General features: G+C 34.0%; 1 protein-coding gene across 1 annotated transcript; it reads right to left on the reverse strand.

The window, feature by feature from the left end:
* Positions 1-82: 82 nt before the first annotated feature.
* Positions 83-22489, reverse strand: LOC111705555 (uncharacterized). Its single transcript, XM_023478144.1, has 26 exons — positions 22377-22489; positions 21913-21995; positions 21172-21235; positions 20381-20827; positions 20164-20214; positions 18537-18643; positions 17735-17805; positions 17035-17124; positions 16598-16732; positions 16052-16142; positions 15125-15206; positions 14618-15001; positions 14142-14239; positions 13366-13444; positions 12442-12573; positions 11964-12082; positions 10931-11039; positions 9339-9677; positions 8088-8148; positions 7492-7586; positions 6899-7024; positions 5917-6074; positions 3959-4748; positions 2707-2768; positions 2336-2425; positions 83-977 (listed from the first exon to the last, which is right to left on the reverse strand). Exons 4-26 carry the CDS (start codon positions 20798-20800, stop codon positions 734-736), a joined length of 3933 nt encoding a protein of 1310 aa, XP_023333912.1. The 5' UTR covers positions 20801-20827; positions 21172-21235; positions 21913-21995; positions 22377-22489; the 3' UTR covers positions 83-733.
* Between the last annotated feature and the right edge of the window lie 11 nt (positions 22490-22500).

A 22500-nucleotide genomic window follows, 5' to 3' on the forward strand; every position in this document is an offset into this window, starting at 1 on the left:
AGTTATTACAAAGCAAATAGTTTAACTCGTGACTTAATAAACCACTTATTCAGAGAAATGGCTCTGTTTAAACCGCACTTAGTCTGTGTCTAATGTTTATTGAATTATTTAAAGACATATTTTGAGTCTAAAAAGTCGTCTCCTTGTTCCGCAGTTTTCCGGTTCTAACTGTAGCATAGCTGACGAAAATCATTACACAGTTTTCTTGTGACAACTATATTCATATTCTTACCACGATTAGAACATAAGTATGCGACTCAAAACAAATTAAAAATACAGAGCAAATAAACAAATTTAAATTTTCTCACAACTTTACAAGCAAAAACTCGTAACTGTTCGGATCTTAGAACACTTATTTTTAAATAATAGTTTGCAGTAGTTTTACTCCGGAGGTGGTGCAGTACACTGAATACATATTCAGGTGTCGAGAGATTTTTAATAAGTTTTCAGATTTCTTAACTTTGCCCCCTCTCCCCCCCCCCCCACCTCAATAATATTGTACTGCATATACATAATAGCATATATTACAAATTATGTTCACAATAACATAACACCACAACAAGATGTTTTAAGAAGCTTTAATTATTAAATTCTGCAATCTGCAAACTAGTGCTTTTTTATATGCGTGTTCCCGAGATCCGGATTCGTGTTATTATGCGGGTCTACAGGATCGACATACAAATCTTGGATTAAATTTTGAATTGTAGTTTCTGATCGATTGATTACTTAGAGATCAATCTCTGAAAAATTTCTCTCTCGCGGACGCAAAGAGTTTATCCCGAAGATAATCGTTTCCGTTAGATCTTTTTCGATCAATAAACGATCGTACATCCTCTATCCCTCGGCCGTCTATCCTGCTTCGCTCTTCAACTCGTCGACTGCCGCCGATCTCTGAGTGGCGACGATCATCCCGTCGTTCTTCACGCGTTGACCTACGATCGCTTCTGTGATCTTCTAAATGCCTTGACATGTCTCCCCTGCAAAGAAAAATATTTATCTTTTTTGAAATTAAGAAAGTTTTGTTCAACATTAAATTGAAATTTTAAGAAAATTTGAATTTAATTAGTTTTAGAAATATTTTGAATATGACAAGAAATGAATGTAACACTGTCTAGCTTTTACTTGCCATAATACTACCCTGGGGATATCTGAGTTACGACAAAAAAATTGAGATCGAGTACCTGTCTAGTGTCTATGAATGTATTGACTAAACTACTGATCGTTGTCCTACCTGTCAAAGAATGATAGGTGTCCTACCTGTCTAAGAATGATAGTTGTTCTACCAGTCTAAAAATAATAATTGTCCTACCTGTCTTAGAATGATAATTTTTCTATCTGTCTAAGAATGATCACTGTCCTACCTGTCTAAAAATATTAGTTGTTCTATCTGTCTAAGAATGATAGTTGTCCTACCTGATAGTTTTCCTACTTGTCTAAGAATTATCAGTCCTTCCTATCTAAAAATATTAGTTGTTCAATCTGATGATCACTGTCCTACCTGTCTTAGAATGATAGTCGTTCTACCTGTCTAAGAATGACCACTGTCCTACATGTCCACGAATGATATTTTTCCTACCTGTCTAAGAACGATAGTTGTTCTACCTGTCTAAGAATGATAGTTGTCCTACCCTACCTGTCTAAGAATGAACACTGTCCTACCTATCCACGAATGATATTTTTCCTACCTGTCTAAGAACGATAGTTGTTCTACCTGTCTAAGAATGATAGTTGTCCTACCTATCAAAGAATGATAGTTGTCCTACATATCTAAGAATGATAGTTGTCCTACCTGTCTAAGAATTATCACTGTCCTACCTGTCTAAGAATGATAGTTGTCCTACCTGTCAAAGAATGATAGTTGTCCTACCTATCTAAGAATGATAGTTGTCCTACCTGTCTAAGAATTTTCACTGTCCTACCTGTCTAAGAATGATAGTTGTCCAACCTGTCTAAGAATTATCACTGTCCTACCTGTCTAAGAATTATCACTGTCCTACCAGTCTAAGAATTATCACTGTCCTACCTGTCTAAGAATGATATTTGTCCTACCTGTCTAAGAATTATCACAGTCCTACCTGTCTAAGAATGATAGTTGTCCTACCTGTCTAAGAATGATAGTTGTCCTACCTGTCTAAGAATGATATTTGTCCTACCTGTCTAAGAATTATCACAGTCCTACCTGTCTAAGAATGATAGTTGTCCTACCTGTCTAAGAATGATAGTTGTCCTACCTGTCTAAGAATGATAATTGTCCTACCTGTCTAAGAATGATAGTTGTCCTACCTGTCTAAGAATGATAGTTGTCCTACCTGTCTAAGACTGATAGTTGTACTACCTGTCTAAGAATGTATTGACTATATCACTGATCCCATGAGCTAGAACATGTCTAGCCTCCTCCACCACACGATGGTCGGGTATCATTGACCTAAACATAAACAAACATTGTTTACAACAAATTGTTTATCTAAAGTGGTCGCCGACAGATCTAGCTGAGGGCTACAATGCTAGACACTTCATGTCACAATAACTTTATTGTCCACAGATATAGTGAACAAACGAACAAAAATTCATAACAAAATAATTAGTCAGAACACAATAGCAGACTGTATCTGCAACTTCACATATAAACATATTTTTTCAAGCTCTACTTTTGCTGGTTTTTTTTTCAAGGGACTTAAATCCTTAAAAATTAAAATTGAGGATCACCTCCTGGGTTGATTCGGAGATCTTCTTTCCATATCCGTATTCATATTCATATTCATTCTCTCCTAGAAGATAAGATAAGATAAGATAAGATAAGATAAGATAAGATAAGATAAGATAAGATATACAAAGGACCGAAAACGTAGCGTCCATACAAATTCAGAAAGTTGCAACTTTTGTCTCAGATCTTAAAAAATCAATTTAATTCCAAGCAAATCATTCAGATATTACAACCAATAATCATCGATCATTTTTCGACACATTCGTATAAAGTGGATATTTCATAATATTTTTTATTTTTTATGATCTGATAGCTACTTCAAAACATTGATTCCTGTTTCGAGGATTTTTGATAGTGAAGACAACATTTTCATATTTTCCAGGAATGTTAAAAAATCTAGCGCCAGTGAAATATAATTTTTAAAATACAAAATCAAAAATATCATAAAATTTTAACTAGATACGAATGTGTCGAAAAATAAGTTTGTAGTATGTGAATGATTTGTTTGGAAATAATTTGATTATTTTACGATCCGAGTTGAATTTTGCATCTTTCTGAATTTGTATGGACGCTACTTTCTTAAGAATGAGTCGTTTTTAACAATTTTCACCTTGTAGACGCAAAAGATGCAAGTAAGATTGGTAGCGATCAAAAGCGCTTATTTTTCGCCGTAAGCCTATACCCCCTTTCATTTTTCGCGAACACACCTTTTAATGATCACCCTCAAAGGCAGTACGCATAACTGCGTCTTTTTTTACAACAGAGAACGTTTTTAGATGTTGCAAGGGTTTACCGACATAGGGTCAAACAACAAAGGGTGAAACAACCTAGGGTAAAACAACCTAAGAACAAACGACAAACTATCAAAAACACGACAAAGGGTAACCCGACAAAAGGTAAAAATTCTAATTTTTTCTTTTAATATGTTTATTGTTTAACAATATGCTGGCTCGAACCTGCGGCACCTTAAATGTTAAATAATATGCTGTCTCTCACCTCATTTTGGGTTAGACTGGGTTAACACAATTTCTGTGCCGAGCTCTGCAGCAAAGATGGGCTATAGGGCCGAGCGCTACGGACTCTTATAATGTTCAATGAGCTTTCGCTCAAAAAATGATTTGTCCGTTTGCTGCACTTTATGTTGTTTGACCCTTTGGTATTTGACCCTGGGTTGTTTGACCCTTTGTCGGTAAATCGTTGCAAGCTTATATGAGATACACACAGATTGAATATATTCTATTAAATATTACCAACCTGCAAACTCATCATACTTTCTCTCCTTCGCCTCTCCAGCATTTCCTGTTCACGATTCATGTTTATTCTCAATCCTGAGCCAGTATCCTCAACATGCCTTACTCCATCCCTCTCCTCATATCTTCCTCCCCTTCCATCCCTCTCCTCATATCTTCCTTCTCTACTTTCCATCTCCTCTCTCCAATCCATCTCATCCCTCCTGTGTACAGGAGGTCGCATAATCTGATCTACGTCCCCTCTTCTTTGTACAGAGGGTAACATAATTAGATCTACGTCCTCTCTCTTGTGTACAGGGTGCTGTATCAACTGACCTAATTGAGGTGGAGGCACCGGCTGCGGTAGTTGAGAATGGTGTTGTTGGCCTAAGTATTGGACGGGAACAGGTTGAGGAAGGGGTTGGGATGGGCGAGAAAACGTTGGATTCTCCTGTTGATGAAGTTGATGTATTTGATGTCCAGGATGAAGTTGATGTGCTTGAGGTACTTGAGGTCCTTGAAGTGCGGGATGAAGTTGATGTACTTGATGTCCAGGATGAAGTTGAGGTACTTGAGTTCCTTGATTTACTTGAGGTGCGGGATGAAGTTGATGTACTTGAGGTCCAGGATGACATTCAGTAGTCTCCATTCGTCGGTTGAACAAACCATTAACTTGGAATTCTCGTGCACGCTCCTTCATGCGGTACGCACGCTCTTGAATAGCGCGCCGGTCCTCTTCCTTTCTCCTCTGTTCCTCTCTGTCTTCCTGCTCAAAAGTATCTTGAGTCATAACTCGGACTCCGCTACTCTTAAACCTAGAATAATTTATCACAATAAAGCTATGGAGGAAAGGAATACAGTCTTTGCAAAAATAACTTTGATTTTGTATTCCCTATATCTTTGCAACACAATATCGTAGACCTTAGATATTTTATAATATGCTTTCTTCTGGATCAAATAGGCTGAGTTTGAAATATCAAAGGTTTACACCACCAGGTTGCAAAGATATATATATATATATGGATTCAAAAAGTTGAGCGGTAAATGGATATTCAGTAAACATTTCCCAATGCAGAATTCCCAAACCGCCAATACAAACTAATGCTATTAATTGTTATTTGTCCCGGTAAAATTAGATTAAAGTAATTAATGATTTTTCCGGTCTTTAAATATCATTAACTATAAACTCAAGGGCGATTTCAGGATTTAAGTTAGGGGAGGGGGGTAGAATAATGTATTTGCGAGAAGCGCCAATTCCCCCCCCCCCCATCCTATATTAATTTTAACCCCCATCTAAACTTATAAAATATAATTTGCTAAAAAGTTCTATTTACTCTACTGAAATTACAGTTTCTTCTTTAAGTACAGGGTAGGCAAATGTCTTAATAATTCATTTATTTATGTTTTAACGATATGAAAAAAATAATACGGATTGAACTTTATACATAACATTATACATATCATATCATATTATCATAATGATGGGAGAATTATTTTTTAAGTTCTGCTATTATTATTAATCTTTTAGAAAATAATGCTTCTTAAATAATGCAAATTTTTATGTTTATTTTTAGAGTTAAAAATAAAAGTATACCATAAGAAGGCTGACAGTAAAAAAGGTAATTTTGTTAACAAAAATCCTTCCAATCTACGATAATTTATTTTTCTTGAGCCGCTTCAAATAAAGGCATTTAAAACACTATTGTCCGAAATTGAGGTTTAAGCCTCTCTGGGTGCATCGCCATTTTTCCCAGGTTGACCAACCTGTCGGTGATTATAGATGACATATTCCAGGTCAAAAACCTTTAGAGTAATGACTTTATGAAAATCCAGGGGGGGGGTTACACCACCCCTAATTTCCCTCGGGGTGGAGGTAATGGACTGCCCCCCTTGAAACCACCTATGTATAATAAACTTACCTGCCGAAGTAAAATATATGATCACCACCACCCCTTCCAAAATGCTGAGAGTAAAGTTACTTACAGATCCAGGGAGTGTGTATCTCCACCAAGCCTAGCTCCTATAGAGGATACATCTGCTATAACCTCTCTAGGGTTGAGATAGATAGTTCCGTCCCTGCTAGCTATCACTAGTTCAGCCATCATATCATTCGTCTGGGTCTTCTGGGGGGCCAGGTGCTCCTTAAATTAGATATTAGGGTTCATTTCAGTTTTATGTCATTTCATTTCATAATCTTTTTTCAATGTCATCTTCAGTCTCTGTATTAAAGGGACTGTCTGCAGTCTCAATATCAAAGGGACTGTCTGCAGTCTCTTTATCAAAGGGACTGTCTTCAGTCTCTTTATTAAAAGGACTGTCTGCACTGCAGTCTCTTTATTAATGGGACTGTCTTCAGTCTTTTTATTAAAAGGACTGTCTGCAGTCTCTTTATTAAACAGATTGTCTGCCGTCTCTTTATTAAAGGGATTGTCTGCAGTCTCTTTATTAAAGGGACTGTCTGCAGTCTTTTTATTAAAGGGATTGTCTTCAGTCTTTTTATTAAAGGGACAGTCTTCAGTCTTTTTATTAAAGGGATTGTCTTCAATCTCTTTATTAAAGGGACTGTCCTTAGTCTTTTTATGTTTATGTTTATGCTTATGCTTATGCTTATGCTTATGCTTATGCTTATGCTTATGCTTATGCTTATGCTTGTGCTTGTGCTTGTGTTTATGCTTGTGTTTATGCTTATGCTTATGCTTATGCTTATGCTTATGCTTATGCTTATGCTTATGCTTATGCTTATGCTTATGCTTATGCTTATGCTTATGCTTATGCTTATGCTTATGCTTATGCTTATGCTTATGCTTATGCTTATGCTTATGCTTATGCTTATGCTTATGCTTATGCTTTATGTTTATGTTTATGTTTATGTTTATGTTTATGTTTATGTTTATGTTTATGTTTATGTTTATGTTTATGTTTATGTTTATGTTTATGTTCATTTTTATGTTTATGTTTATGTTACCTTAAATAGAGGTTTGAAGACGATATTCAGGATCCTGAGTTTTGAATTGTATATATTATTGACTGCAAATATTTGATCAAGAACTTCACGTTTGGGAACTTCGGATTTAGTAAACTTCAGATAAACCTAGAATTAAATAATATATTAATAATGTTTAAATCAGTGCTTTGGATCCATTTAATTTTGATGCTGATCCAGATCCAAATCCTGGATCCGCACTGGAAAAAAATGGATCCGGATCCAGGTTATTTCTTTCACTGATTTTTTTTTAACAAAGCAGAATTTCAAATTTTTTGTCTTTTTTTTGCTAATTTTTGTGCTAAAACTTGATGAACCATTCAGAAATCAGGAAATTTTTATAATCCATTTGTGCCTCCATTTTGCGTCCATTTTGCGTCCATTTTGTGTCCATTCTGTCATTTGTCATTCGTACTTTGTCATTTGTCATTTTTCATATATCATATAACATATAAAATTCAAATCAAATTCAAATCAATCTCAATTTTTACTGCAAATTAAAACCAAACCAAATCAAATCAAATCAACTCTGCTATCAATGAGTCTGAAAAAAGCATTAAAATAGAAGGCAATACCTTAACTAGCACAGGTTTCAAATCAACAGAAAGATTCTTCTGCGAGAAATCAATACACACTGACATCTCTATGCAAGGCAGTGGCTTGGGTTCACCTTGAAGGTAGAGATATATATTTAGGTTACAGGTTAAAAATAAACCTTTAAAAAAATTATATTGCCCCCCCCCCACAACTCTTATTTCTCATTGCTCCCTCTTCCTTCATAACAATTTTGTAGCACTTATTGATTATCTATATCCTATATAATAAAGCTTTTCGCTCATATACATATTTTTATTTATATATGTTAGCTTATAGCTAGCTGGCCAAACAGCTGGACCCCAAATTCGCTGAAATTTTTTGAGGGAACCCATGGGTGACAAAGACTAAACAAATTAAATTTTCTTTCTAAAATTGAACTTTTTAAAAAATAATTTTTTTCTTCAAAATTAATTTTTTTTTTCTCACGGGCATCGCCAAATTCAGCTAGTTATACATATAATGAAAATTTGGGAGTAAAAAATGTTAGAATTTTTTTTAATAAAAGAAAAACGTATTTGAATTTCAGTCCCTCCAACCCCTAAGAAAATGTTGAAAATCCGTGTTCAATACAAACCTGATTCAACTGGAGAAAAGGTTGCAATTTCTGCGTCAGCTTTTACTACTGTCGTCTTCAACTGAAGGAAGAAACATTTTAAAAGCAAGGACGAACATGGAATAAAGATTAAATTTTTAAAAATTCAAGATTAATAGTATTCTGTAATTTGGCATTAAAGCTTGGAGATTAGAGTGACACACAAAGGGGGTTAACATTTTTTGGGGGTGCATAGGTTAGAGCAAACATGTTTTTGCAATTCAATACTTAGGGTTGACATCACCCAGAGAATCCATGCAACTTTTGATCTTATGACTTTCACTTCTTCGTGTGTAACTCTATTAGAGATAATCAAAACTGAACTGGGACTACCTTTAATCGGGATTGTAAATTTCAGTGAATAAAATTGTTTATAGCTTAATTGTATAAAATTAAAATGGACTGGAAAATTGAATAAACTGTAAATATCTTGGATTTTTAAAATCAAGGAGCGGTAATAACTTGGGATTACTAGATTTGTTAAAATATAGGAAACCTAGATCTGTAAATATCTAGGATTTATAGGTTTTGTTACTTAAAATATAGGAATCCTAGATTTTTATTAATCTAGAATTCCTAGATTTTGTTATTTTAAATCTAGGAAACCTTGATCTGTAATAATCCAGAATTCCTATATTTGTTTACTTTAAATCTAGGAAACCTAGATCTGTAATATTCTAGATTTCCTAGATTTGTTTACTTTAAATCAAGGAACCCTAGATCTGTAATAATCTAGAATTCCTAAATTTTTTATTTTAAATCTAGAAAACCTAGATTTGTAATAATATAGAATTCCTGGATTTGTTTACTTTAAATCTAGGAAACCTAGATCTGTAATAATCTAAAATTCCAAGATTTTGTTATTTTCAATCTAGGAAACATAAATATGTAATAATCTAGAATTCCTAGTTTTGTTAGTTTAAATCTAGGAATCCTAGATTTGTAATAATCTAAAATTCCTAATAGATTTGTATACTTTAAACCTTTTAGAATGAAATAAATCTATGAATCCAAGAATGAAATAAATCTTGTCTAAATAAGATATATTTCAACATCTCTCTAAGCATTCTATTTATACAAGTTGTCGCGGATTCCCAGTGTGATCTATTTTAAAATTCATAAATTTATTTCATTCTTGGATTCAAAGATTTATTGATTCTTGGATTCATATAAATACTAAATAGAGATTAAACAACTGGAATTTTTAAAACAAATCCAGGATATTTATCTCACCTTTTGCCCACTAAGAGTGATCTGCAGGAACGCATACGGAACGTTTTTATGCCAAAAGACGGAGCACGTTTTTGTAGCTCTGGACGCTAAATCCAAACCAACGGCCTTCACGAAGTCCTCTTTAAACTCGAACTGGGCCTCGCTGAACTTCTTCGCTAACTGTGTTACCTCGTAGTTCTTGAGTTTAACTAGGACGGGGTGCATGATACCAGAGTAAAGACAGGACGTTTCTAACGTGTGACAAGGACGTTTCATCCTGCTGGTGAGGACATAGGATTTAGTCGGAGATGTTGGCGCATTGGGGGAATTGGAATTTGCTGCCAATATTCTCTTGATTGTCTAGTTTATATGAAAAATCTTTTATATAAGTACAAGCTCTAATCAGATGGTAAAAATAAAAAATAAAAATAAAACTGATGTTAAAAACAAAATGTATGTAGTTTATTCATTGAAGGGACCGGACTGGAAGCGTAATTTGTTTTTAATCTTCGTGACATAAACAATCTCAAGAACTGACCAGGGACAACCCAGACCGAAATATATTTTCACTAAATGTGGAACTAAAATCTACTTTTTTTACTCTACAGAGGTTTGGTCCATCGCCATCACCAAATTTTAAATCGTAGTTTCTATTGACCCTCTTCAATCTTGATGCAAAGATAGCAATGCCAGATTTACAACGGCACCCTTGGAGCCTTTATCTGATCAATATGTGGAAGATACCGTATAAGATTGTATAATTCTGGTACTTTATCCAATGCTTCTAATAAGCAAGAAATGCGCAAGTCACTTTAGCAGAGAACCCGCAAAAGAAAATAAACAGTTTAAAGAAACTTAAGCATACTTGATCAGACAAAGCGTATAAGGGTTCCGTTGTAAAGCGGGAATTGCCATCTTTGCATGTAGGGTCACTTGAAATTACGCTTACAGCCACTTTCAGTAAATGTCTTTCTTTGGCCTTAAGCATAGGCAGTTGCACAAGGAAGTTACGTGCACTTGCCTCGTTGAATTGCAAGAAAGACAGAGATTGGTATATATGGGCCGATCGCTGCGGCTAAGATAGGCTAGAGGGCCGAGCGCCGCGACTAGAACAGGCTAGGGGGCCGAGCTCCGCGACTAGAACAGGCTATGGGGCCGAGCGCCGCAACTAGAACAGGCTCTCTCTCTGTCTTATAATTCAACGCGGCGTGCGCACGTATCTTACTTGCTCTTGTTTAGTCAAATGTAATAATTTGAGAGGCTTTACTTAATACCAGATAAAACCTCAAAATGTAAGAAGTGAGAACCTGAGAACAGTCAAATTCTTGTCGTCTTCACTTTTTAAAATATCATATGTCGCATAAAGGATCTTGTAATTTGTAACGTTACTATCAGTAACTATCAGTTAGAACAAATAAGAATTACAAATCTTTATCGACATTTCTTAGATGTAAGAAAGAACATTTAGTTAACAATCAACATTAATTCTACAGTTTTCTGGTTCTCACTGTTTCTATATTCTAAAACTACACTCTTTTCCCTTCAATGCATTTTATTTGTTTTTGTCATAAAAAATAAAACTGGATTTTTTATAGTCTTATAAGATTTCATTCCTGTTCATGCTGTTCAGCTTTAAGTAGAGCCAGAGATATGTTTTCCTCCTGAAGCAGGAGAGCAGTTCCTAGTACTTGGCCAGGAGATATTTTTATACTACCAGGACACCTAGATATATTCCTGGATATATATTCATACCACGAGGACACCTAGATATATTCCTGGATATATATTCATACCACCAGGACACCTAGATATATTCCTGGATATATATTTTTACCACCAGGACACCTAGATATTCCAGGATATATATTTATACCACCAGGACACCTAGATATTCCAGGATATATATTCATACCACCAGGACACCTAGATGTATTCCTGGATATATATTTATACCACCAGGACACCTAGATATATTCCTGGATATATATTCATACCACCAGGACACCTTCATATATTCCTGAATATATATTCATACCACCAGGACACCTAGATATATTCCTGGATATATATTCATACCACCAGGACACCTAGATATATTCCTGAATATATATTCATACCACCAGGACACCTGATATATTCCTGGATATATATTCTTACTACCAGGACAAACAGATATATTCCTTGATATATATTCATACCACGAGGACACCTATATATTTTCCTATATTTACCAGACCACCTACAGTGGAATTTTCAATGAATTTGTGGCAAAATAAAAAAAACTAGATTAATAGTTAACACACTATTGTCTAGCCACCAACATCTTTACAAAATCATTATCATGACACTGTTGAAATTCTTGTAATCAATCAATCAATCAATCGATCGATCATCAATCAATCCTCCATGGTAGCATGGCATTTTGAAACGTTGCCCTTTATACCTTTACTGAGTGAAAAAGTGGAGTTATTTGGAAAATTTGACAGAATTTGTCTCTTTTCTCTAAACAGAAAACGACTAACTTAATTCAATATTGTTACTAAAAGATGTTAAAAGATATCGTTGTATTTAGGGTCTGAGTGTAGGGATACTTGAATTAATGTCAATAATCCCATTAACCCCTAGCAACTAGTCGAGTATACTAACCTGAAGACAACTCTTGCTAGATTTCTTGTATCTGGGCAGAATAGATGAGATATTATCTCCAGTCCGCCTAGTTTAGATTTCAAGTACATAAACACATCACTGCTGGTGAACATTAGATCCTGAAATATAAGTACAGTACAGTTCATTATAGTATAGTATAGTACAGCACAGCACAGTACAGCTTCGTACAAAACAAAACAGTACAGTACTACAAAGTGCAGTGTACAAAAAAGTACAGTACAACAAAGTGAAGTACATTAAAACAAAGTACAGTACAGTACAGTGCAACAAAGAGAAGTACAGTACAACGCAGAAAAGTAAACTGCAGAACAGTACAACACAGTACTGTACAACCAAGTACAGTATAGTACAAGACAGTATAGTACAGAAAAGTAATACACAGTTACACAGTACAGTACAGTATGATACAGTATGGTACAGTACTGTACGGTACAATACAGTATAGTGATAATCTAACCTTATTTTTATTATTGATTGTAGCATTATCATGAGGAACTAGTTTAACTAGAAGAACAGCAGTGTTGTCGTTGAGGGTGTAGGAGGTGGAGGGGTTGGTGTCCGTGTTGTACACCAGGTTTACCTTCACCACCTGGAATATTCAGTTCTTATAGTTCATAATACAGGTCAACCTAGAAGAGTAGTGCAAACCCCAGAAATCGGCACTGATTTATGGAAGACGACATTCATATTATTCCTTAATCTAAATGATATTTAATATGGTGATTAGTCACTTGAAAGAACGTCATAGGAACTATCGATATTATCACTTTTATTGATATAGGCTACTTTTTGGTTTCGTTTTGCTATCTTGTTTCTTTCATTTAACATGTTTTGTTTTTCTATTTGCATTTGAATTTTGATGTCATTGCAAAAAAGTTATCCAAATGAACTCCTCTCTACTTTCAGTGGCCTTTGTGATGTAATCTTTATTCAAACTGCTACAATTAAAAGCATTTATGTTGGTAACATAAACGATTGTCGAAATATTTAATAGCTCAAAACGACAGTAGGTCGGGCATTATAGCATCTCAATATACACATTCTATCAGCGTATATTAAATGTCGTCTTTCTTAGGACAGTGCCGATAAGGGTTTGCAAGATTCTTGAAATTATCAATCCACCCCTCTCTTTTGGAAATCATATTATTTTCCTAGATTTTAGGTATCTTTTTTAGGTTTTATTCGCTGAAATGAACAATATGATTTCTAGGGAAAAAAATATTTAGATGGATTGATAGACATGCCCAAATGAAGTTTAATAGGTTTGATGAAAGACTAAAATAGGTCTGGTCTCCTCTATTCTCCTTGTACGCTTTGTAGATAATGGATTAACAGGTAGATAAATAGACAGATAGATAAATACTAAAAAGTAAAAAAAAACCTTGTTAAAAGGTCTGGTCTCCTCCATCCGCCTTGTATCCTTCTTTACATTTAGAACCTCCTTCTTGTCCCCAATACTCCTGAGTTACAAAGGAATTGAGCCATTGTCCCAAACTGATGTTCTTAATCCTATATCGTTGCATCTTAATGTTGCTGTACCTTAGATATTTTAAAGGATTTTCCCGACATGATTTATAGTGTGAATCATATAAGGTCCAACACCAGAGAGTTTCAAAGATATAGGGATAAGAAAATATGAGTTTGTGACAAATTCTCAATTCTTTTAAAAAACGAATGAATTAATTATGAAAAAAATTTTAAAATATAAAAACAACCTCTTTCTTGTCCTCGATACTCCTGAAGTTTATGAATATGAACTAATTCGGAGTAAGGATTAAAAGGAATTACCTTTGTGCCTTTGATCGCGACAATTGGTTTAGGTCAATGAAATTAGAGAACCACATAACAGAAGACGTTAAATTCGACTACTCTCTTATTAAACACTTCTTGTCCGAATACTTATAAAAACCTCAATAAAAACGATTGTAACCATGTATAAAAAGACAACCCCCGATATAATGTAATCTGCAATTTCTATAATATCAATAATAACAATACTATATTTTGCATTACTTATTTTTTAAAAACTAATATATAGTATTACACATCTTCAAAAAGCGTTGCTTCAAATATCATAATATTTGCAATACAAAATGATCATCAGCTATAAATAGGTCAAAGTAAAAAAAATAATTAGAAATGAATATAAAAAAACACCTGATAATTTTTGCCTCAAAAGATTTAGTTCTGTTTGCTGGGTTGAGCTGAACCCTGATATTGTAGAAGGTGTAGGCATCCTTCCCTTTCCAGTACACCTGCCAGATATACAATTCTATAGATATTGTTGACTTATTTGAAAGTACTCTACTCTACCAAACAGAATATTGTTCAGGGGATTGTTCAAATAATACAATATTATTTTTAGAAATTGTTAATGTTAACTATTTGAAACTTGAAAGTATAGATTTAGGCAATAAATATAACTAATTATATCTCAACAATCTTAAACATTAGAAATGGTTGAAGGGGTGAATTGATATAAAATCAATAATCTCTTTAAATAAGAGTTTCCTACGTAAGTAGATTTTACTTGCTCGCAATTGTGAGCCCTTTAATTCCGCGTAATGCCGCGCACATCTGCGCAACGGATTTCCGATTTGAAATTCTACTTTGCAAAAACAAAATGGATTTACCTTTGCCGGGTTCATAGGTTTATATGCATACAGATCAGATTTGAAGGAAACTGCTCTAGTTCCAGCCTCTAATCCACTCAGGTGAAGAAGGACAGGGTGAACAAACACCGCGTATAGGCCAGATATATAAACAGTCTCCGCGGTCACCTGATCGTCCTCAAGGATTATAATCTCCTCGTGGTCCGGTTCATAGACCTTCGGTGTCGGCTTCAGGATAGATTTAGTTACGACAGCTGGTTTAGAAACCGGTTTTAAACTGGTTACAACTGGTTTAGAAGCAGTTGCTACCGGGTTTGAAACGGGTTGCGGGTTGCACTTCTCTGCTAACGACTGGAAATCCGGTTTGATCTTGACACTGCTGATCTTGCAATATTTGCCCGGCTCCTAGAGACAGGGTTAAATTAACACTACAAAAAGGACTTTCAAGCTTGGGGGAGGGTAAGGGGGGTTAAATAGTTTTTTTTTTTTGGGGGGGGGGTTATTTTTCAATAAAATATTAACCCTTGCCTTTGTTGTAAATAACCCTTCTATCTTTTCCTCTAGGCTGGGAACACGGAGATTAAGGAACACAGCCTGTTCCACCTTCTCTCTATATATATATATCAATCAATCAATCAATCAATCAAATAATCAGAAAGGAATATAAATATATGTACGAATAATCTAATAAACGAATAAATTAATAAAAAATAAAAATAAAAACGCGAATAAATGAATTGAATCATGAATCAATAGATTACCACTGAATGAAAGAATGACTAAATAATTTAAATAATTTAATATATGAGTCAATTATTACAGCAAGTAAGAAAACTGACAATCAAATCAAATGAAATGAAATTAAATCATTCTTAGAATAACATACCCTGGTAATCAACCAAACCAATCCAAACCAAACCAAACAAATTCAAACAAATTCAACCCAACCCAACCAAACCTTCTAAAATTTGGTGATGGTGATGGACCAAAACTCTGTAGAGTAAAAAAGTAAATGTTAGTTTCCCATTTGTTAAAAATATATTTCGGTCTGGGTTGACCCTCGTCAGTTCTAACGATATATTAACCATCAAAATCGAAAAAAAATTGTTAAAAACCTCAAGAAAATAAACAAAAAAATAATTACAAAAAAAAGAAAAATTGGGCTGTCAAATGGACAAAAGGAAAACGAACTCAGATCATGAGATGGAAATATGATAATTTGCAAATATTTACTTTTTAAAAACTGTTTTTATTATTCCTTGAGATTGTTTCTGTCAGGAAGATATAAAACAAACTGTTTATATGTAATGTATGTGTATAAAGTGGTGGTGGGGGTCAATCTTATTAACGAATTTTTACGTAAATCGGAGCGGAGCCAAGCCAAGCCAAGCCAAAACAAGCAAAGCCAACCAAGCCCAATCCAACCAAGCCCAATCCAACCCAACCAAACCTAACCTGTCTAATCTCTGAAGAAGTTTGACTGTCTCAGCACAGCTGTATATATCCCGGACAGGCGTGAACAGTTCGTTAATTGGTTTGACGTCAACTGAAATTAAATGCTTTAAGCATAATTGAAAGGTACCCTCCATGCAAAGATAGCAATGCCCTTGAAAGCTCGGTCTGATCAAATATGAATTAGATATCCATGTTAATCTAAATTTGCGGTTTCTCTGCGAAAGTGACTTGCGCATTTCTTGTTTATAAGAAGCATTTTCGATCAGATTTAAGATTTCAAGGCTACCATTGTAAATCGGGCATTGCCATCTTTGCATGGAGGGTCAGATCTATGCGACAATGCGACATCACTGGCCCGACTTTGTTAACTCGTAACGCCTCCAGTTTTTTACTTATTTTAGGCGTATGCGTCTGACTTACATATCAGAAATTCAAAACATTTTTGATCTTCTCGATACCTCTCCAATTAGAGGAGCTATGATTAAAACATAAAAAAAACGTGGAAAATAATGAACTTTTCTGATTTATTTTTATATTAAATTTTACCTTTTTGTTTAGAAGCTTGCGCAAAATATTGTTCAAAGGTTAGGACTGAGTCAAAGATAGCCTTGAACTCCTTGTAGTACGCTACATTCTTCAATATCTTGTACAACAGCTTGTACATCAGCTCACAGTACATAACTACAAAAATATGTACATTAGATCAAAGTACATAAATCAGCAGTAAATAAATGAATTATGTACGTCAGCTCACAGCATTATTAATACAAAATGTACATCAGTTTATGGATACTAAATACCCAAAACATTGATGTCAGGTATGATCCACTATAATCTATATAGACCAGAGCAACTAGCGAAGATCAACTCTGTTTTTATTATAATATAGCCTACAGGTCTCGGTACTTTAGGTTGATTGATAATAATAATAATAATAATAAATGTATAATATATTTAATTTAATTCTATATATTCTGCAATACCTAATACAAGCTCTCGGCCTGGATTTTTCTTCTTGATTTCTCGAACAAAGTTAATTGCTTTCGTCAGCGTCTCATACACAACAGTGCAATCTAAAAAAATATAGAATTATTGTCAAATTTAAAAACAATTATCTTGGGGACTGTATGTTAGGAATTTCGGGTGGGTCAATTTTGGAACCAAGCTTAGGGCCCCAGTGATATATATAACTATTCTAAGAACTTTACAACAAAATTAGTAAAAAAAAGAAAAGAATGGTGAGTTGAGCCCAATTTAAAGAAAATACTAGGTAAAAAATCACTAGTAGGACCGACACAAGCCCCTAATTACTGTTCACATTTTTATAATTATGAATTTGTTTGGTTCATGACCCAAAAAACAAGTTTTAATACAGAAACCTGTTTTTTGTCTCTAACTGGTTAAATAATTAAAGAATTTCTGCGGAATAAGCTTTTCTGAATTCAGAGTAAAAAGACGGATCTTTTGATGCCCATATTGATACGTTTTGAAGAAAAAAATGTTGATCTTAATAACGTTTTTAAGTCTATGTTTTTTTTTCTTCTAAAAATAGCGCTCAGCTCGCCGTTTTTTTAAAATAAAAAATATACAAATGTTGTTTATAGACAAAGAAACAACTGACTAAATAGATATATAGATAATTTTGAAATTCCACGGGCAGCGCTATTTTTTCATTTTACTCACCAACTTTACTTTGATCCTCCTTAACAAATTGAAACGGTGAAGTTTTAGCAGCTAAAAAACCGGTTTTCTTCCTGAAAATGTATAAAACATTGGTGTTGTAAGTTACACATTTTTTGGTCCTAAATAAATATTTTAGCGATTTAAAATAAACATTTTAGTGTTTTAAATTGAATATTTTATTGTTTTAAATTACACACTTTATTTTGTGATTAAGTGGCGTAAGGATTAAAAAAAAAACATTTATTTTATTTAAACATCTTAGATGTTTAAATTGAACATGAAAATGTAATGGAAGCGACATTGTTTTCTGTAATTTACTAAAGGGGAAAAATGTGGAAAAAGGGGAAAAAAATATTTTTTCCCACTTTTTTATTTTTGTTTACTTAAAACAAACACAAATGCAAAATATCATTCAGATTCTTAGAAAAATGAATCCATGAATCCAGAAAATCTGAAAACATTATCAAAGTGGGAAAATATGATAAAATAAGGGGAAAATAGGGGGGAAAAAGGATCTGAAAAACCTTAAACTTCGTTCTGATGTTATAATGAGATTCTTGACTAACAAGCAGGCGTTTAAAGCACCTAGTTGGTATTTGACTCAGACTTTTTGGTGAAAAAGGTTAAAAAAACATGGAAAAATGTGGAAAAAGAGGGAAAAAATATTTTTTCCATATTTTTTTTATTTCACTTAAAAAAACACAAATTATGCCCATATGCAAAATTTCATTCAGATTCCTCAAAAAATGAAGACAGGAGTCCAAAATGTATTCAAATGGGAAAAGTGTACCCTCCCCTTTACCTCAAATGATGCTTGTTCAGAAGACTCTCAGGGGATCCTGGTTTCAAAAATTTAGGAGGGATGGCAGAAAAAAATACTTGATCTGATTCAGAGCTCTTGATACATATCTAAACATTTGAGAAATATATAATATATAATTGTTAGCACAAATATCATATGTTCTGCAACGTTAATTTACCAAAATCGTGCAGAGCATGCATTTTAAACAAAATTGAATTATGAAATGTTTGGATTTTTACAACTATATTCTGAAAAGGCTGAAAAAATATTTTAGCAAAATCAAATCGAATCAGACTTATAGGGATGTCCCACTTCCATACTTTAAATATAAAATGACTAAGCTAGATTAAAATTAAGCCCGGTGTGGTGTTATTTTTGGGTAGACGTTAAATAATTGTAGTAGACTCTACGCAGCAAATTTTCCGCGGAATTCGCGCACAATTCTGTGAATGTAAACAGTAAATTAAGCGAAACTATTTCTCATACTTGAGAATCAATCAAGTTTTGCTGAGCGACAGACAGTAAAAATCAATTGTTTTAACATTAGGGATCGATATTACAGCTTAGTTACGTAAGTTAATTGTTAAGATTCTGATACTTGCAACTAATGAGAGTTTAATGTATAGTTAATTACTTCTGTACTCACAACATATAGTGTATATTTAAGTGTATAAATATAATTTCTAATTTTGACATTTCAGATAAAATACCAGATTTCTGTTGTGCGCATTGCGGTAAACTGCAAAAATATGCGCGGATGCCGCGGAAAATTTGCTGCGTAGAATCTACTACCATTATTTAACGTTACCCAGAAATAACGCCACACCTGTATTACGATTTGTCGTGATTCAACTAATTACTCTAAGAAACTCTTTTTTAAGGTAGGTAGCAATAAAAAAGTATTTTGTACGTAAGCTGACCTAGTGAAAATGTACAAAAATGACTCCAAAAATAAGTTTGAGAAGTAGCTTAAGCTGCGTCGTTCAGAAATCTAGGTAAGATAATTCGTGTCTTGAACGGTTAATTCAAAACATTTAACTTCTTGAATACTTTAAAGCAGTGCTAAGGATCCGGATCCGTTGGATCCGCAAGATTTGTTGGATCCGCAAGATTTTGGCTTCCTGGATCTGGATCCAAGGGGCAAAATATCAGCAAACTGCCAAAAAAAAAATTTACTCTCCTAAACTATTGAAAAAAGAGAGATTATAAAAATTACGTGATTTCTGAATGGTTCATCAAGTTTTAGCATAAAAATAAGCGAAAAAATACCACAAAAATTCTGCTTTTTAAAAAAAATTCAGTATATGGAAATAATCTAGATCCGGATCCGGATTTGGATCCATTTTTTTCCAGTGTGGACCTAGGATCCGGATCCGCATCAAAATTAAAGGTACACATACAGTCCAATTACCTAAAAAGTACTATTTTATCTCTCTTTCAAACAAAACTAGCAGAAAAAACCGCAAACTAATTTTTTTATGTTCTTCACTCTTCAGTTTGAGAATTTAGCTCCGAGTTCTGGGGGGGAGGGGGGGACAATGCCCACCTAGTACTCCCCCTGTATACGCCCTTGAGGGCAGGCATGGAATTTCACTTAAAATTCCAACTACAGTCTCTTTATTTTTACCTGGGACAAGTTGGGGAAACTCTGGAGCATAATTTCCACATCGAGAAATATCTAAATAATACAGACACGATTTTAGAAAAAGCAAATAATAATTTTCTTAAATCGATAATTTATTTATTTTCCCCTGAAAACCCACTGGGTTTCTTTTAAATAGTTATCAACCCAAAAAATAGAGAGCTAGCATTAAACTGGATTCATTTATTCGTGCTGCTTTTGCCTTGAGAGGATTTGTCTCCAGTTTTCCTTTCTTAGAATCAACTTCAGAAGGAAGATCTGATTTACGCTTTGCGGCGCTCAGGGGAGACTTAGGCGTAGCGGGTACAGGGTTCTTAGGGGCTGGAGTAGACTTAGGGGAGTTGGGAGTGGTAGGAGTAGGTTTGGTAGTTGAAGAAATTAACTTAGGAGTTGGTGGGGAAGGTTTAGAGGTATTGGGAGTTGTAGAAGTGGGTTTAGCAAGAGTTGTGGAAGCTGGCTTAGCCGTGGTCGGAGCAGCACTTGTAGGTTTAGAAGAAGTGGTCGGAGCAGCACTTGAAGGTTGAGAAGAAGTGGTCGGAGCGGCACTTGAAGGTTTAGAAGGAGTGGTCGGAGTGGCACTTGTAGGTTTAGAAGATATTTTAGGATCTTCGTCAACAATCATCTCTATCTCCGACTCTTGGAACCGGGACTAAAATAAAGAAGTTAATCCAAGTCTGAAATCGAAACGTATGCATGTAAAAAATAAGAATAAGCATTTGAAATAATTATCTTTAAAAAAATTGTTTAAAGGGACTAAAAACGTAATTTCAAGTGTCCCTCCATTTTTAGCATGTTCGAATTACGACATCACCCTTAGAATCCTTTGTCTGAGAAAAATGTTTCCTCGTCAACTAATTGTATTTAATTAGGGTAGCATGTATAGGAGGAAATTATCGTGAATTGGGTGATTGGCATGTATTGCTTCAAATTACGGGCCTTTAGAAATAGCATAGACTTCTAACTAACTTCTTTCTTAAATCATGAATATTTTACCTGAATTCTCTGGAGCACATCTGCTGGTATAGGTTGACCGGCTTTAAGTTTAGTCGTTGCATCTCTAGAATATCAAGGAATTAGTTGACACGTTAAGGAACCCTCCATGCCCGATGCACAACGGTACCCTTGAAACCTTTATCTGATCAATAATGTTAACTAAAATTGTAGTTTTTTTTATGTTTAAAACTGTTAAATTCATATAATTCCTAAAGCTTTTTCTGCAATAGAAATGCGCAAGTCAATTTCGTAGAGAAATTTGAAAATATAACATTTTTAGAAATTATAAACATTGAGATGAATTTATGCCTGATCAGAAATAGCTTTTATGGGTCCCTTTGTGAATCGGGCATTGCTATCTTTGCAAAAATGATCACTTAAAATTGTGCTTACAGTCCCTTTAACATCGTTTAAACATGTATGTTTTGACAGAATGGCTTAAAAAAATATGATTTACGGAAAAATTTAATCCTGCATTTTATGCTAGAAAATTAAAAAATAGGTGGCACTTTAATTCTGATTGTCCCAAAAAAAACTCATGGAGTGATTAATTAATTCACATATTAAATAAAAAATTTTAAAATATGCAGTCAAGTATTCTTAAAGTGATACTTTTACCTGCACAATATAATAATTATAATAATAATAATAATAATCTGAGATTTAAGACTTGAGAAACATAAATCAGAATATTGAGAATAAAAGTGAATTAAATAAATAAATAAGTAAAAATGAATAAACCTGAGATCATCATCGTTCACCAGATCATCTGTCTTTGCATCTTTCAAGCAGGTCAAATTCCAACATTTCCGGTTTTTCGTTATCTGATCAATCAATCAATCAATCAATCAATCAATCAATCACTCAATCACTCAACCAATCAACCAATCAACCAATCAACCAATCCATTAAATTAAGAATTTTTTCCTCTAATCCAGTCGACCAATGATTAATAATTTTTATTATCGATCACCCAATTAATAAATAGATCAACTATTCGATATACAAATCAACCTACATAATAATTCATCAATGAAATAATAAACCAATCATTCAATCAAACAAATAATTGATTCACATACAGTAATTATCTATCTCATTATTAACTAAATAAATATACCAATCTCATTATTAATTAAACAATAAATCCATCTATTTAATCAAAAAATCTACCCAACAATCATTCAAGCAATCAATCAACATACCTGTTTGGTGGCACAGGCTCTACAGGCCTGTGTTCCGCAGCAGGGTAAGTTCACTCCACGTTTACATATCTCCTTGCAGACCTGGAAACATTTATCATCTCATAAAAAAAATTATTTTTCACTT

The sequence above is a fragment of the Eurytemora carolleeae genome, unplaced genomic scaffold (genome assembly GCF_000591075.1).
Source record: "Eurytemora carolleeae unplaced genomic scaffold, Eaff_2.0 scaffold284, whole genome shotgun sequence".
Classification (NCBI taxonomy): domain Eukaryota; kingdom Metazoa; phylum Arthropoda; class Copepoda; order Calanoida; family Temoridae; genus Eurytemora; species Eurytemora carolleeae.

Excerpts from the sequence above, each read along its gene's own strand:
- LOC111705555 (XM_023478144.1), bottom strand. The coding sequence starts at position 20,800 with ATGATTGTTGACGAAGATCCTAAAATATCTTCTAAACCTACAAGTGCC. Across the intron at positions 15,002-15,124 it reads AAGGGTTATTTACAACAAAG|GAGCCGGGCAAATATTGCAA; the intron begins GCAAGGGTTAAT and ends CCCTGTCTCTAG. Across the intron at positions 8,149-9,338 it reads TCACTCTTAGTGGGCAAAAG|TTGAAGACGACAGTAGTAAA; the intron begins GTGAGATAAATA and ends TTCTTCCTTCAG.